The 17,182-nt window shown below is 42.6% G+C and overlaps 1 protein-coding gene across 2 annotated transcripts in view; it reads left to right on the top strand.

Annotated features, from left to right (window-relative positions):
• Window positions 1-17,182, top strand: part of mrps27 (mitochondrial ribosomal protein S27) — a 107,087-nt gene that overhangs the window by 72,258 nt on the left and 17,647 nt on the right. For both annotated transcript variants that reach the window (XM_078564235.1, XM_078564243.1), the window contains exons 8-9: window positions 3,086-3,188; window positions 3,321-3,463. In XM_078564235.1, the coding sequence (XP_078420361.1) occupies window positions 3,086-3,188; window positions 3,321-3,463 (246 nt within the window). The remainder of the gene's footprint in view (window positions 1-3,085; window positions 3,189-3,320; window positions 3,464-17,182) is intronic.

Raw genomic sequence — 17,182 nt, forward strand, 5'->3', positions numbered from 1 at the left:
CATGGTCACTGAGCTTTTAATTCCAGATTTATTAATTGAATTTGAATTCCACCAGCTGTCGTGGTGGGATTTGAACCCTTGTCCCCAAAGGCCTTAGGTTCAGTGACATTACCACTACATCACCACCTCCCTCCTCCCACTTTGTGGGAAATGACTCTACAAAGCTCCTTTTAGCCACCACACACTGGGAAACTGAAAATCATGACTAATGTAAAGACAAGCTACTTGACAGTTTGCTGTTGTCACGTGCTGACATTTGAAATTGCATTCTGTCCAAGATCACAGATCTGTCAAAGGCCCAGATATCCCTGGAATGGCATGTTATACCACACTAGAACATTGATTTAACTGTACCACAACAAGCTCCATAATGAATCAAGGACTTTGTTCATGGCACAGGCAAGAGCTGACCCCACAGACCTACCTAATGGCACTAGAAAAAGCTGAGGACAGACACCATAAATCAGTGAGGCTTGCCATTGAAATGAACTGTCTATTCCAAAATCAGCTTATGTAAACTTAAAATTTTTATAAGCTCGTTCTAATTAGGAATTTTGGTAGAACACTGTAAAAAGTAATTTACAGCATCTGCGCATCCCTTATCCACAGATATCCACAGCACGGATTTGTAATCTAATTGCATTTTTGACGAAGTGACAGAGAAGCTTGATGAGGAGAATGTGGTCAACATTGTCTATATGGATTTTATGAAAGTGTTTGACAAAGCACTATATAAAAGGCTGGTTAACAAAATTGAGGCTGATGGAATAGGGTCAGTGTCAGTGGCTCTGTGTGTCATCATCTTTAGTACAAAAACTACTTCAAAATAAAATTTGAAAGAATTAATCAAAATTAAGGCAACCTTAAACAAGAATAGAAAATATTGAAAACACTCAGCAGGTCAGACAACATCTGTTCTGATGAAAGGCCACAGATCTGAAACATTAACTCTGTTTCTTTCTCCACCACTGCAGTCCATGTGGTGTAGATACACTCATAGTGGTGTCAGGAAGGGAGCTCCAGGATTTTGACCCAGCGACAGTGAAGGAACAGCGATATAGTTCCAAGTCAGGATAGTGTGTGGCTTGGAGGGGAGCTTGCAGGTGATGGTGTTCCCATGCATCTGCTGCCCTTGAACTTCTAGATGGTAGAGGTCACGGGTTTGGGACATGCTGTCGAAGGAGCCTTGACGAGTTGCTGCAGTACATCTTGTAGCTGGTACACTGCTGCTACTGTGTGTTGGTGATGGAGGGAGTGAATATTGCAAAGGTGTTGCCAGACCTGATGAGCATTTCCAGCATTTTCTGTTTTTATTTCAGATTGCCACCCCTTGCAAAAATGCAGTCAATGAGAATCAAGGGAAAATGCACTGTTTGGAGTCATACCTCACACAAAGGTTGTTGTTGTTGTACTCTCGATCATGACCAAAATGATGGAAAGTGTCATCAACAGTGCTATCAAACAACAATTACATAGCATTAACCTGTTCAGTGAAACTAAGTTTGGTTTCCACAAAGGCTGTTCAGCTGCTGACTTCATTACAGGCTTGGTTCAAACATGGACATAACAGCTGAACTCAAGAGGTGAGGGTGACGACCCTAGACGCTAAGGCAGCATTTGACCGAGTGTGGCATCAAGGAGCCCTAGCAAAACTGGAGCCAATGGGAATCGGGCAGAAAAATCTGCACTGGTTGAAGTCATACCTAGCACAAAGGAAAATGGTTGTGGTTGTTGGTTAGTCATCTCAGTCCCAGGATGTTGCCACAGGAGCTCCTCAGGGTAGTGTTCCAGGTCCAATTATCTTCAGCTGCTTCATCAATGATCTTCCTCCCACCATAAGGTCAGAAATGGGGATGTTTGCTGATGATTGCACAATACCCTGTGCCATTCGCGACTTCTGAGATACTGAAACAGTCTGTGCCCATATGCAGCAAGGTCTGGACAGCATTCAGGCTTGGGCTGATAAATGGCAAGTGACATTCACACCACACAAGAGCCAGGCAATGGCCATCTCCAACAAGAGAGAATCAGATCATCTTCCCTTGACATTCAATGGCATTACCATCATTGAACCCCCCCCTCCTGCTATCAACATCCTGAGGGTTACCATTGACCAGAAACTAAACTGGACCAGCCATATAAATACTGTGGCTACAAGAGCATGTCAGAGATTGGGAATCCTGCGGTGAGTAACTCATCTCCTGATTCTCCAAAGCCTGTCCACCATCTACAAAGCACAAGTCAGGAGTGTGATGGAATACTGTCCATTTGCCTGGATGAGTGCAGCTCTGACGACAATCAAGAAGCTCAACACCATCCAGGACAAAGCAGCCCACTTCATTGGCACCCTATCCACCACCTTAGCAATATTCACCCCCTCCATCACCTACGTACAGTGGCAGCAATGTGCACCATCTACAAGATACACTGCAGCAACTCATCAAGGCTCCTTCAATAGTGCCTCCCAAGCCCATGACCTCTACCATCTAGAAGTTCAAGGGCAGCAGACACATGGGAACACCACCACGTGCAAGTTCCCCTCCAAGCCACACACTGTCCTGACCTGGAACTCTACTGCTGTTCATCACTGTCTCTGGGTCAAAATCCTGGAACTCCCTTCCTAACACCACTGTGTGTGTACCTACACCACAGGGACTGCAGCAGTTCAAGAAGGCAGCTCACCATCACCTCTTCTGGGCAATTAGGGCTGGGCAACAAATGGTGGCTTAGCCAGCGACACGTACATCCCGTGAAAGAATAAATAAACATAGTGCTCGTCGGAATTTCAATCAGAGTCGACTGACGAGTATTCGCATAGTTACCTGTTCCACTCCCAGCAAGTGTAAGGGCATATGTCCTCAGTTTGTAGCGAAACTCAGCTTGTGAAAACCAACTTTTTGCTGAGCAGAAATGAGGGTGTTGAAAGAAGGAGAAAATCACAAAAGTGAAACCTGAATTATTTTAAAACCCTGGTTATTCCTTACCTGATAGATTTCTACCTGTTAGCTTAGTGTAAATTTTCTAGCTCAAATGTAAAGATTCTCATCAGTTTGACTTATTTTCTGTGTAACCTGCTGTTTTCCAGTTGGAAGATGAGCGGAATCTGGGTGCAGCTTTATTCTTGGTAGGACTGAAGCAGAACAATACCGTTGGCTTTAGCTCTCAGTTTCTGGGCCTTGCATTGCTTGGTATGTTTCCTGCAGCTATTTATATCTAATGTGCCATCTTACATAAGAAGTATATAACAGTACAGTATGTTTGGATTGCTTTCGATTCAATGTAAGCTTTAATTTTCTGAAAATGTGGATCATCTTTAACAGGAAAAGTTGAACTAGCTAAGGGGATCCGTGCTGTTTACACCAAAATGCCCCTGATCTGGACCCCAGGGTACTTGGGCCAAGCTCTGAATGTAATGGAGAACACGGTGAAAGCATCAAATGGAAAAAGGCTTTGTAAAGAAGCGGTAAGAAAAAAATAAAATACATGGTGTTTCCTTTTCATTTGAGCTCTTATGCTGTAAGGGCGTACTACGTTGTATTAAAATTCACTCTGCTTCTCAGCTTCGCTTGTACTGAGCAGAGGCATCCGACATTCACTGTCAGTGGTACTCATGATTGGCCTTAATGGGGACAAGTGAGAGTGGATTGTGAAAGTTTGGCCCCTTTCCTTTTCTATTTAGCCAAGCCCTTGAAAAGTGTGTTTAGCATGGAGTAGGGATTGGAACTGGTGTCCCACTGATCCCTGGCGCTTTGAGACACTGCAGTACTGTAAAAGGAAAATGACGCAATTGACTCTGTTCAGAATATCAAGACACCTAGTTTAAAGGTGAAATATGAAATTTTTAAACTCTGGTTTGGTTTCCCTTTTAAAAGCTTTAAGTAGACTCTTGGAGCTGATCCACATGTACAAATGGAATAATGTGGCATATATGAAGTTCTTTTTTAGTATTCATTGATCTGCAGCCTGTCCTGTCTAGGGCATCAAAATGTCAATTAATTGCATTTCAAATATTTTCATTCGCACAAACCATATTCCTCCTTCAACTTGAGAAGGGTACGAAGGTCTTAAGCATACACATTCCCTGTAAGTGGTGGACAATGGCTGTTCTTCCTGCCTGACCTGGATTGCCCTCCTCCTGTGCAATAGCTTGGACAGCAGCAGTCACAATACTGACAAAACCCATTCATTGAGATGCAGTCATTCCAGGAACTCTGTCCTCTAATCAGGAACCACTCTTGCTGGACCACTTGCAGTGCCATATGTTTTAATGGAATTTAATGATTTTTAATCTGTGTAGCTTCTACAAACAGGAACTCGGTGAATTAATTGAACATTTTTAAAAAGCTATTTTGACAATGAAACACATCTTCAGTGAAGGATAGAATTTCTTCCTCTTTGACACCACATCTGCACTGCTAAAATTGCATTATGCCTGAGGGTAATTGCTGAGCAGTAGCCCACATGATGCTGGCAATTGACCATCTAATTTAATTGCCAGCAACTGTCTGTTGCTGTTAACATCTTCAGATACTTTAACGGGTTCAGAGAAGTGTTCATTGTGTTGCTGTTTATGGCAATAGGATGCAGTGCCCTTAAGTATTAGATTTAACTATTTTAGGATTTGGTGTTTGATTTATGGAATGACTTGCTAAACAAGTGATAAGTCAACATTAGCTAAAATGTTTTTATTATTTATTTACAAATGCTGGGCGCAGTGTACTCCTACAATATCCTGCAATTTATAGTATTGTGCTGAATGGCCCGGATTTTGGGGTGGCAATGACAGCAAACCTGCCTGCGTTCAGCATCATTACTCTGCTGAAACTGGAGTCGGCACATGCACACATTCTCAGAATGAAGAAGTTTTTATTACACTGTTGAGTCATCCCTGCAGCCCCCAACCGTGACAGTAATCAACAGGAAACTGTATGAATTGACAATAACTTTCACTCTTGTGCTGTTAGTGTCACTGTAAGAACCCTTGAAAACGTTACACCTTGTTGAATGAGGTGCGACTGGGATTTGAAATTATTTTTATTCTTTCATGGGTTGTGGGCGTCGCTGGCTAGGCCAGCACTTATTGCCCGTCCCTAATTGTCCTTGAGAAGGCGGTGGTGAGCTGCCTTCTTGAAACTCTGCAGTCCATGTGGTGTAAGCACATGCACAGTGGTGTGAGGAAGGGAGTTTCAGGATTTTGATCCAATGACAGTGAAGGAACGGTGATACAGTTCCAAGACAGGTTGGTGTGTGGCTTGGAGGGGGACTTGCAGGTGGCGGTGTCCCCATGCATCTGCTAACCTTGTCCTTCTAGATGGTAGAGGTCACGGATTTGGAAGGTGCTGTCAAAGGAGCCTTGGTGAGTTTCTGCAGTGCATCTTGTAGATGATACACACTGCTGCCACTGTGTCGATGATGGAGGGACTGAATGGTGAAGGTGGTGCATGGGGTGCCATTCAAACAGGCTTCTTTGCCCTGGATTGTGTTGAGCTTCTTGATTGTTGTTGGAGCTGCACTCATCCAGGCAAATGGAGAGTATTCCATCACACTCCTGACTTGTGCCTTGTAGATGGTGGACAAGCTTTGGGGAGTCAGATGATGAGTTACTTGCTGCCGAATTCCCAACCTTTGACCTGCTCTTGTAGCCACAGTATTTATATGGCTAGTCCAATTCAGTTTCTGATCGATGATAATCCCCCAGGATGTTGATAGTGGGGGATTCAGAAATGGTAACACCATTGAATGTCAAGGGGAGATGGTTTGATTCTCTTGCTGGGGATGGTCATTGCCTGATATTTGTGTGGCATGAATGTTACTTTCTTTACGTTTGACACTATCTTTAACTTTTTTAGTTAACCATTGATGTTGGGTCCTCCTCTTGGGATTTTTCTTTCTATTTTGAATGTATCTGTTCTGTGTATTCTGAATTATCCCCTAAAATGTTTGCCACTGCATCTCTATTGACCTATCCCTTAACCTAATTTGCCAGTTCACTTTAGCTAGCTCAGCTTTCATGCCCTCATAATTACCCTTATTTAATTTAAGATACTAGCCTTGGACCCACTCTTCTCTCCCTCAAACTGAATGTAAAATTCAATCATATTATGATTGCTGCTACCTGGGGCACCTTCACTATGAGGTCATTAATTAATCCTATCTTGTTGCACAATACCGGGTCTAGTATAGCCTCCTCTCTGGTTGCTTCCAGAATATGCTGTTCTAAGAAACTATCCTGAAAATATTCTGTGAACTCCTTATATAGGCTACCTTTGCCCATCTGATTTTCCCAGTCAATATGTAGATTAAAATCCTCATGATTATTGGCGTACCTTTCTGACAAGTTCCCATTATTTCTTCCTTTATACTCCGTCCTACCAGTGGATACTGTTAGGGGGCTTGTATACCACTCCCACAAGTGACTTCTTACCTTTATCATTTCTTATCTCTACCCAAACCACTTCTACACCCTGGTTTCCTGAACTTAGGTCATCCCTCTCTTGTGCGAATCCCATCATTAATTAACAGAGCCACCCCTCCCCTTTTCCTAGCTTCCTGTCCTTCCTAAATGTCATGTACCCTTTAATTTCAGGTCCAAATCTATATCATCCTGCAGCCATGTCTCTGTAATGGCTATCAGATCACACTTATTTATTTCTATTTGCACTATCAATTCATCTGTTTTGTTTCAAATGTTACATGCATTCAGATACAGAGCCTTTAGTTTTGCCCTTTTATTATTTTTGCGACATCTAGTCTTATCTGCTGATTTAGTCTTAGATTTGTACTCTCTGTCCCTTCCTGTCACGGTCTATTTATCATTTCCCATATTAATACCTTTCTCTTTTGTCTTGTCTCTACTCTTTGGTTTACCACAGCTTCCTAAATTTGATCCCTTGCCCCCACTATTTAGTTTAAATCTTTTCTACTTCCCTAGTTATGCGGCTTGCTAGAACACTGGTCCCGTCACAGTTCAGGCGTAAACCATGGTGATTACCATAGGGAGAGAGGGGCCCCAGGTCAAGAATTACTGAAACCCAAGTAGCATATTTCACACTTGAACACAAAGGGAGAGGCCAGGCAGTCTGATTAAAAAAAAAAACCCTAGATACAGAGAGAGGGAGAGAGAGAAAGTGCTGAAGATAGACAGGAACAGCAGCTGCTCTGGTCAGCAGAGGGAAAAGGCTGTTTTTACCTGTTAGTTTCCAGACAGAATGCGAATAGGAGACAGAACCCATGGAAATTTAAGGACACTGAAAGACTCGCCCTAGGGTGGAAGGAATCTCCAGAGTGACCCTTAATGCTGGAAGCTGGTTCAGGATTTCTCAGACTGAGAGAGTTGGTTTTTGATGGTCACTGGATGTTACGACTTGGTGAAACAAGGAGAAGTGAGCTCATTGGAAGCTGGGACTAACGTTGTTTCCTGTAAATACAGCAAATCTGCGGAGAGCATGCTGTAATGTATCAATGCGGCGCAAGATTTTCGAGTGGGTAAAAATGCTAATAAGGGATTTCTTTTCTGTAGTTTAGAGTATTAGTTGCCTACTAAGTAAGGTTTAATCAATGTTGATTGTAATTTGTTTGTTACAGTAAAAGTCTTAAAGCTTGAAATCTTGCCATGTGATCCTTTAAATTGGTCACTGGAAATTCAAATTTTCTTTTACAGCTATTGGTCTCCACAGGAAATGTAACACGTTTTACCAGTAACAGATCTGCCCAGTTTACTCCGGACAGACTCTGTCTCATCACATTGAAGTCAGCCTTACCTAAATCTAGAATCTTAGTAGCTGTTTTGCATTTCTCCATTTCAAAGACTACATTGAATTTGATCATATTATGATCGCTATTAGATGGTCATGCACCATCAGATTGTTAACTAAATCAGGCTCATTACTCATTATGTAACCTAATATGGCATACGCCCTTGTTGGCTCTAGGATATACTGTTGCAGAGAACAGGACATACTCCAGAAATTCACTACCGTTCTGACATGCTAATCTGCCTATCCTAATCTAGATGAATGTTAAAATCCCACATTGAAACCACACTGCCTTTGCTACATGTTCGTCTAATCTCTGCATTTATACAATCTACCGCATCACAGCTGCTACAAGGGTATCTAAACACAACCCTGACTTCAATCTGAAGTCCTCTTCTATTTCATAATTTTACCCATGAAGCCTCCACTGTCTGCTTACCTCTTATTATATCCTGTCATCATCAAAATGATTTCACTAAGGCTACTCCTCCCCTTCTACTATTTTTCTCTATCTTTCCTGTAGACTTTATAGCCTGGCACAGGTACAGTGTCTCAAATCCAGCTAGTCAAAAACTGGAATTGTCCAAAATCCAGACATTTTTCTCTTGGGCACCACTCCAGGAATAGAGAAAGTGTGGGAATGAAGAGGCCATCCTTGGGCTAAACCCAGAGGATCACTCCCCGTCTGTGCTTTACCACCTAATTATTTTTATGACATTAATGATAAAAGCATGGTAAAGAGACAGCCTGTGTAAAGGAGTTAGTTCCAAAATCTGGGAAAATCCAAAATCTGGCATGATCTCAGTGCCATGGGTGCTGGATTTGGGATACTGTACCTGCATATTAGTTTCCAAACCTGACCATCTTGCAGCCATGTCTCAATTATGGTTGCCATAACATACTGTATCCTCCAAACTGAATTTACACCTGCAACTCACTCAATTTGTTCCTTAAGTGCTGTGTAATTGTATAAAGAACACTTAATTTCAGCCATCCTAACCTTGGTTCAGCTCTAACGTTTTACTCACGTTAGGAACATAAAAGGAGGAGAAAACCATTTTGCCACTGCAGCCTGTTCCGCCGTTCAATTAGGTCATGACTGATCTTCGGCCTAACATCAAACGGCCACCTCTGTCCCATACCCCTTAATACCTTTGGTTAACAAAAATCTATCAATCTCAGATTTAAAATTAACAACTGATCTAGCATCAATTACCTTTTCACAAGGGAGTTCCAACTTCCTACCACCCTTAGTGTGTAGAAATATTTTCTAATTTCGCTCCTGTTTCTTATTTCTCGCTCCTGGTTTAATCATTTTACATCTTTTAGTTTTTCCTTTTACCTGTAGTGCCTAAAGGTCTCATGTTTGTCTACTTTTTTTCCCTTTTGTTTGCTAATGAACAACTATTAATATTTTTTCCACATGAGCCCTCGCCCGATTTAAAGTCCTCATGACTGCCCTATTTATCCTTTCCTTTAGGATCCTCTTCTCAACCTGGTTCAAATGGCGCCCGTCCCAACAGTGCAGTTCCTTCCTGCCCCAATACTGGTGCCATGAAATGGAATCCCTCTTTCCCACAACCAATCCTTCAGCCAAGTGTTCACCTCCCTACCCTGCTTATCCAAACACCAATTTGCATGTGACTCAGATAGTAATCTAGAGATTGTAAACAATGTTCCTGAGGCATTGGGACCAATTCTGGGGAAGATGGAACCTGTACAAGCTGGACGGGTTGGACCCCAGCAGGACCGGGACCGATATCCTCGCAGGGGTAACTGCTAGTAATGTGGTGGAGGGTTTAAACTAGAGTGGCAAGGGAATGGGAACCTGAGTGGGGAGACGCAAGAGAGGGAAACAAAGATAGAAAAGGTAGAAATGAAAGATAGAAAGGTAAAAAGCAAAAGTGAAAGGCTGAGGAAACAAGGGCTAGCAGCAAATAGGGCCATAGTACAACAACAGATGTGTAAAAATGTTAAAAAGACAAGCCTAAAGGCACTGTATCTGAACGCATGGAGCATTCGCAATAAGGTAGAGGAGTTAACAGCGCAAATATATGTAAACGGGTATGATATGATTGTGATTACAGAGACATGGCTGCAAGGTGACCAAGAGTGGGAACTGAGTATCCAAGGATATTTGATATTTAGGAAGGACAGGCAAAAAGGAAAAGGAAGTGTGGTGGTATTGTTGGTAAAGGATGACATCAGTGCAGTAGTGAGAAAGGATATTGGTTCAGAAAATCTAGATGTTGAATCAGTCTGGGTAAAGCTAAGAAGCATAAAGGGGCAGAAAACATTGGTGGGAGTTGACTATAAGCTTCCAAACAGTGGTGGTAAGGTGAGGGATGGCATTAAACAGGAAATTAGAGATGCATGTCACAAGGGTGCTACAATACTGTGGTGGATGAATTTCTGGAGTGTGCACGAGATGGTTTTTTTTTTCAATAATTTATATAGATTCTTCTTTTCCCACCTATTTCCATTATTTTTAAATCTACAACTAATACCTTGTCAGTCTTTCCACCCCACCCCCACTAGAGCTGTACCTTGAGTATCCTGCCATCCATTCTTAATTAGCACTTTTCTTAGATAATATCACCACCTTCAACACCTCTTTGATCCTTTTGTCTGTGACATATTTTGATTATCTGCTCCTATCACTGCTTGCTTATCCCTACAACCACCCCACCCTCAACTTCTCTCTCCCCCCGCCCCCCACCTTAGACCAGCTTATATTTCACCTCTCTCCTAACTATACTTCAGTTCTGCCGAAGGGTCATGAGGACTCGAAACGTCAACTGTTTTCTTCTCCACCGATGCTGCCAGACCTGCTGAGTTTTTCCAGGTAATTCTGTTTTTGTTTTGGATTTCCAGCATCCGCAGTAGCTTTTTGTTTTTATCTCTGGTTTTTAGACCAGTATGTCAAGGAATCAATTAGGGAACAGGCTATCCTAGATTTGGTATTATGCAATGAGAAGGGATTAAGTAATAACCTTTGTTCTGCGGGGCCCTTTGGGGAAGAGTGACCAGAACATGATATAATTCTTCATTAGGATGGGAAGTGAAGTAGCCCAATCCAAAAACAGGGTCCTAAACCTAAACAAAGGAAACTATGAAGGTATGAGGGGTGAGCTGGCTATGATAGATTGGGTAACTTCATTAAAAGGCATGATGGTGGATAGGCAATAACTAATATTTAAGGAACAAATGCAGGCATTGCAACAGTTATACATTCCTTTCTGGCGCAAAGATACAACAGGAAAAGCAGCCCAACCATGGCTAACAAAAGAAACTAAGATAGTATTAGATCCAAAGAGGAGTCATATAAAGTTGATAGAAACAGTAGCAAGCCTGAGGATTGGGAGCAGTTTAGAATTCAACAAAGGAGGCAAAGAAATTTATCAAGAGGGGAAAAATATAGTATAAGAATAAACTTGTAAGGAACATAAAAGCAGACTGTAAAAGGTTCTATAAGTATGTAAAAAGAAAAAAGATTTGTGGAGACAAATGTAGGTCCTTTATAGTCCTCAATGGGAGAATTTATAATAGAGAACAAGGAAACTACTTTAGTACTGTCTTCAAGGAAGAAGACAATAAATAACTTCCCAGAAATGCTAGGGTCTACTGAGAAGGGAGAATTGAAGGAAATTAGTATTACTAAAAAAAATAGTGCTGGAGAAATTAATGAGACTGAAAGCTGATAATCCCCAGGGCCTGATAATCTACATCCCAGGGTACTAAAGGAAGTGGCCATGGAAATAGTTGAGGTGCTGTTTGTCATCTTCCAAAATTCTGTAGATGCTGGAACAGTCTCGACAGGTTGGTTAGTGGCAAATTTAATGCCACTATTTAAAAAAGGAGGATGGGAGAAAAAGGAATGACAGACCAGTTAGCCTAACATCAGTAATAGAGAAAATGTTAGAGTCTATTATAAAGGATGCGATGACAGGACACTTAGGAAATATCAACGGGATCAGACAAAGTCAACGTGGATTTATGAAAGGGAAATCATGTTTGACAAACCTACTGGAATTTTTTGAGGACATAACTAGTAGAGTAGATAAGGGAGAACCAGTGGATGTAGTGTATTTGGATTTTCAGAAAGCTTTTGATAAAGTCCCACATAAGAGATTAGTGTGTAAAATTACAGCACATGGGATTGGGGGTAATATATTGGCATTGTTGTTTTCTTTATTCATTCATGGGATGTGAGCTTCACTGGCTGGGCCAGCATTTATTGCCCATTCCTAGTTGTCCTTGAGAAGGTGGTCTTGAGCTGCCTTCTTGAACTGCTGCAGTCCATGTGGTGTAGGTACACCCACAGTGCTGTTAGGAAGGGAGTTACATGATTTTGACCCAGCAACAGTGAAGGAACGGCGATATATTTTCAAGTCAGGATGGTGAGCGAGTTGGAGGGGAACTTCCTGTTGGTGGTATTCCCATCCATCTGCTGCCCTTGTCCTTCTAGATGGTAGTGGTGCTGTCGAAGGAGCCTTGGTGAATACCTGCAGTGCATCTTGTAGATGGTACACACTGCTGCTACTGTACGTCGGTGGTGGAGGGAGTGAATGCTTGTGGATGTGATACCAATCAAGCAGGTTACTTTGTCCTGGGCGGCGTCAAGTTTCCTGAATTTTTGGAGCTGCACTCATGCAGGCAAGTGAGAAGTATTCCATCAGACTCCTGATTTGTGCTTTGTAGATGGTGGACAGGCTTTGGGGAGTTAGGAGGTGAGTTACTCGCTGCAGGATTCCTAGCCTCTGACCTACTCTTGTAGCCACTGTATTTATATGGCTAGTCCCATCTAAGCTTACCCCTGGACAAGCCTGATCCCAGAGTAGAACCCAGCTTGATAGATCCTAACTTGTATTTGTTTGTTTAGATATATGAAGAGGGGGCACTGAACAGAGTCACCGGAGTCAGCTAATGAACTTTTAACAAAAGAGTAAAACATTTATTCAACAAGAAAAGATTAACTATATTACAATACTCCTTCACCTAAAACTATACCTTTACAGATATATACAGATTTGTAAGGATAACACAAGTTACAAAAGCCATCTTATACATTAATGTTCACAATAAGACACACCACATTCTGAAATCAAGTGACAGATGCCACCTCACCAGATGCCATGGATCTCTCCTCAACTCCCCCCAGACGCTTGTCACACTGTGAGCCAACCGGCCTGACTGCACTCCGTCTTTCGCATGAGGGTTTCCAGTCTCCACTCTCCAAGACCTCGCCTTGGAATCTTCTCCCAAACCGGCACTTTCTCTCAGATGCCTTCCACAAGGGTTCACCTCCAGGGTTTCGAACTCTCTTTCCAATGTTCCTCTTCCCTGGGTCACCACATGCATTCAAGCTGTCTTCCGCGCTCTCTCTCTCACCAACTCAGTTGTCAACAGTACCACTGCTTCACATGCCCATAGCAAAGAGTTACTACAGACCTTCAGTTGTCTCTTTGGACCTTCTTGCCTCTTGCAAGCTGTTCCCACTTTAAATCTGCTTTCTGCAGCTTTTGTCTCTTTAAATCAAAAGCTTGAAGCCTTTCTCTCTCCCCATCATTCTTAACTTCACTTAACAAGACCTTTTCCAGGTCCCTGTCCTTCCTTTGACTAGAAGGCCTTCTTTGGACTTTCCCCTGTTTCTGTCTCACTCCTTTGGCCTTGGGACCTTTTGGCTCTTTTGGGAAACCTGCAGCTCCCTCTCCCAGTGCCCAGTCTCTCTGGGGTCTTGGCTTCAAACTGCTTAAAACTGCTGTTTCTTTAGTTTTTCTTTTGTGTCTATGGGAGGGACCTGCCTCTCTGGACCCTTGTTGCTAGGGAACAGCCCAATTCTACTCTTGTGCTTGTTTAACTTCTTAAGTTCTAAGTTTTCATTAGAAATGTAAACACCTTTAACAGCATGGATAGAGAATTGGTTAGCAGACAGGAAACTGAGAGTAGGAATAAATGGGTCTTTTTCAGATTGGCAGGCAACGACTAGTGGGGTACTGCAGGGATCAATGCTTGGGCCCAAGCTATTCACAATATATATCAATGATTTGGTGAGGGAACCAAATGTAATATTTCCAAGTTTGCTGATGACACAAAACTAGGTTGAAGTGTGAGTTTTGAGGAGGATGTTAAGAGGCTTCAAGGCAAATAAATGGCAGGAACAGTATAATATGGATAAGTGTGAAGTTATCCACTTCAGCAGGAAAAACAGGATGGCAGAGTATTATTTAGATGGTGATAGATTGAGAACTGTTGACCAGCTCTGAAGAAGGATCATACAGACTTGAAATGTTAACTCTGTTTCTCTCTCTACAGATGCTGTCAGGCCTGCTGAATTTTTCCAGCATTTTCTATTTCTATTTATTCTACCCCTATCAAGCCCTTTCAGAACCTTGTAGATTTCACTGAGATCACCTCTCATTTCCCTAAACTACAGAGAGTATAAGTCCAGTTTACCTAGCCTGTTATCATAGGACAGTCCCCTCATCCCAGGGGCCAATTTAGTGAAACTTCTCTGTACCGCCTCCAATGTGAGCATATCCTTCCTTAAATGTGGAGACCCAAACTGCCCACAGTATTCCAGATGTGGTCTCACCAAAACTCTGCACAACTGTAACAAGACTTATTTATTCTTGTACACCAAACCCCTTGCAGTAAAGGCCAACATGCCATTTCCCTTCCTAATTGCTTGCTGCACCTGTCTGCTAACTTTCTGTGTTCCTTGTTCGAGCACACCCGTGCCTCTTTGAACATCAACACTTACACGTTTCACATCTTTGAAAAAATATTCTGCTTTTCTTACGACCAGAGTGAATAACTTAACACATCCCTATATTCTCCTCCCTGTCAACCTGGTTTGAGATGTCCCTTACCCTGGCACTATGTAAATAACAAACCATGCGGGACCTTGATCATGCTTACAAATGATGCTACCTGTCCCCCTAATTATTGAGTGCCCTACAGCCCGCAGTATACTTCCCCTGCCTCTCCCTCCTTTGGACAGCCTCCTGATCTGAGGTGCCATGGCCTGCATCCTGGCTTTCTTTCCAGCAGTCTTTATCCTTACCCTCTGAGGCAGCAAGTACATTGTACTTGTTAAATAGGACCTGTTTCTGCAGATTCTTGTTCTCTATCTCACCTGCGTTCCCCTTACTCAGCACACTATCAGTGACACCAATCCCGATCGGAACCTGCACCTCTCTATGAGGTGTGACTGATGTCTGGAGCAAACTGTCCAGGTACTTATGCCTCTCCGTTATGTGTCAGAGTGTCTCCAACTCACACTCCAGCTCAACGACTCTGAGCTGCAGAGAGTCAAGACAGAGACATCTACTGCAGATGTGTTTGTTCGGGACAGTCTTGCTGTCCACAAACTCCCGACATACCACAGTCCAGATGCACAACCTAATGTACTGTATCTTAGTCTAGATTATTTATATTTGCTTTTTAAGTTTATTGTAAGTTTTTTTTTTCTGTTTCTACACAATAACTTACACTAAGCACTAAAACACTGAACAAAATACATGACCCACTACATCTATTGGGGGCAGAAAACAGAACCACCCCCCTCCTCTGCATGAAATTCCCACTCTCACCAGATTCACCGGTGCACTAATTTCACAATTTACTGCTAAACACCCTGGCTGGCCGTGAAAAGCTAATTTTATATTTGCACTGTCAAATTTCTCCATTATGAATTTAAAAGTACTGCATTTTTGATGTTTTTTTTTAAAATTGCTTGTTTATATTGATATTTTGGCTTCTAAATTCAAGCATGATCATTAATCACAAAGATTGGCCGGGTGGTTAATAGTGAGGTTGAGTGTCTTGGGTAACAGGAAGATATAGACGGGATGGTCAAATGGGCAGATAAGTGGCAGATAGAATTTAACCCTGAAAAGTGTGAGGTGATACATTTTGGAAGGAGTAATTTGACAAGGAAGTATTCAATGAACAGCATGACACTAGGAAGTTCTGAGGAACAAAGGGACCTTGGCGTGTGTGTCCATAGATCTCTGAAGGCAGACGGGCATGTTAGTGGGGTGGTAAAAAAGGTATTTGGGACACTTGCCTTTATCAATCGAGGCATAGATTACAAAAGTAGGGAGGACATGCTGGAGTTGTATAGAACCTTAGTGAGGCCACAGCTGGAGTTCTGTGTGCAGTTCTGGTCGCCACATTGTAGGAAGGATGTAATTGCACTGGAGGGGGTGCAGAGGAGATTCACCAGGATGTTGCCTGGGATGAAACCTTTAAGTTATGAAGAGAGGTTGGATAGACTTGGGTTGTTTTCGTTGGAGCAGAGAAGACTGAGGGGCGACCTGATAGAGGTGTACAAGATTATGAGGGGCATGGACAGGGTGGTTGGGGAGCAGCTGTTCCCCTTAGCTGAAGGGTCAGTCACAAGGGGGCATAAGTTCAAGGTGAGGGGCAGGAGGTTTAAGGGGGATGTGAGGAAAAACCTTTTTACCCAGAGGTGGTGACAGTGTGGAATGCACTGCCTGGGAGGGTGGTGGAGGCGGGTTACCTCACACCCTTTAAAAAGTATCTGGATGAGCACTTGGCACGTCATAACATTCAAGGCTATGGGTCAAGCGCTGGTAAATGGGATTAGGTAGGTAGGTCAGGTGCTTCTCACGTGTCGGTGCAGACTCGATGGGCCGAAGGGCCTCTTCTGCACTGTGATTCTGTGATCTTGGAGCCCGAAAATTTAAATTAAAAGTGAAGGATATTAAATGCTTTTAACTTGCTGCTTGCTGTATGTAAATGATTCAGTGTGATTGGCTGCTACCTGCTTGCTGACATCATGGTTGCCAAGAGATCCCCCTGACCTGACACCAGATTTAAGCTGGCATCAGGAAAGGGTAAAACCATGCCACGCCGCTGGATCTTCGTGGGCAGCTTTCTTTGAGGTGAACAGTGAGCGCCGTTCCTTTGCTACTGGCCCCAACATCTAGCCGATTGTTGTTGAAATTAAATATTATGTTACCATATCCCTTTGTAACAAAAGAAGATGCTGATGGATTTTGCAAATGGATAATTCTTTATGTATCTCTGGAAAAACTGTTTGTGGTACTGCAGAAATTAAAGCCCAGCAAGCATTGTGACCTTGTAAGGTTTAGTTTTGGGATCTTAATTCCAGTTCCTGTGGCAAGCTAACTCAAAGCTTGAAACTATTCCTTTTTTAGAAATGATTTGAGCTTTTAAATTAATAAAGGAGGTGGATAAAAAAACTCTTCATTTGAACACCCCCCCCTACTATATCTTGGAAGTGAAGCCCAACTAGATTAGTTGTAGGGAACCTTGTGCTTAGCACATAACAAAAATGTCATGATGACATTTTTGTTGCACAGTGTAGTCTGTGGCCTCTTGTTGAAGAAAAGCCCTTATCATCCTTGATTGGCACTGGCGAGCCACTCTTGTGGACT

Source organism: Cetorhinus maximus, chromosome 2, assembly GCF_964194155.1.
Source record: "Cetorhinus maximus chromosome 2, sCetMax3.hap1.1, whole genome shotgun sequence".
Taxonomy (NCBI): Eukaryota; Metazoa; Chordata; class Chondrichthyes; order Lamniformes; family Cetorhinidae; genus Cetorhinus; species Cetorhinus maximus.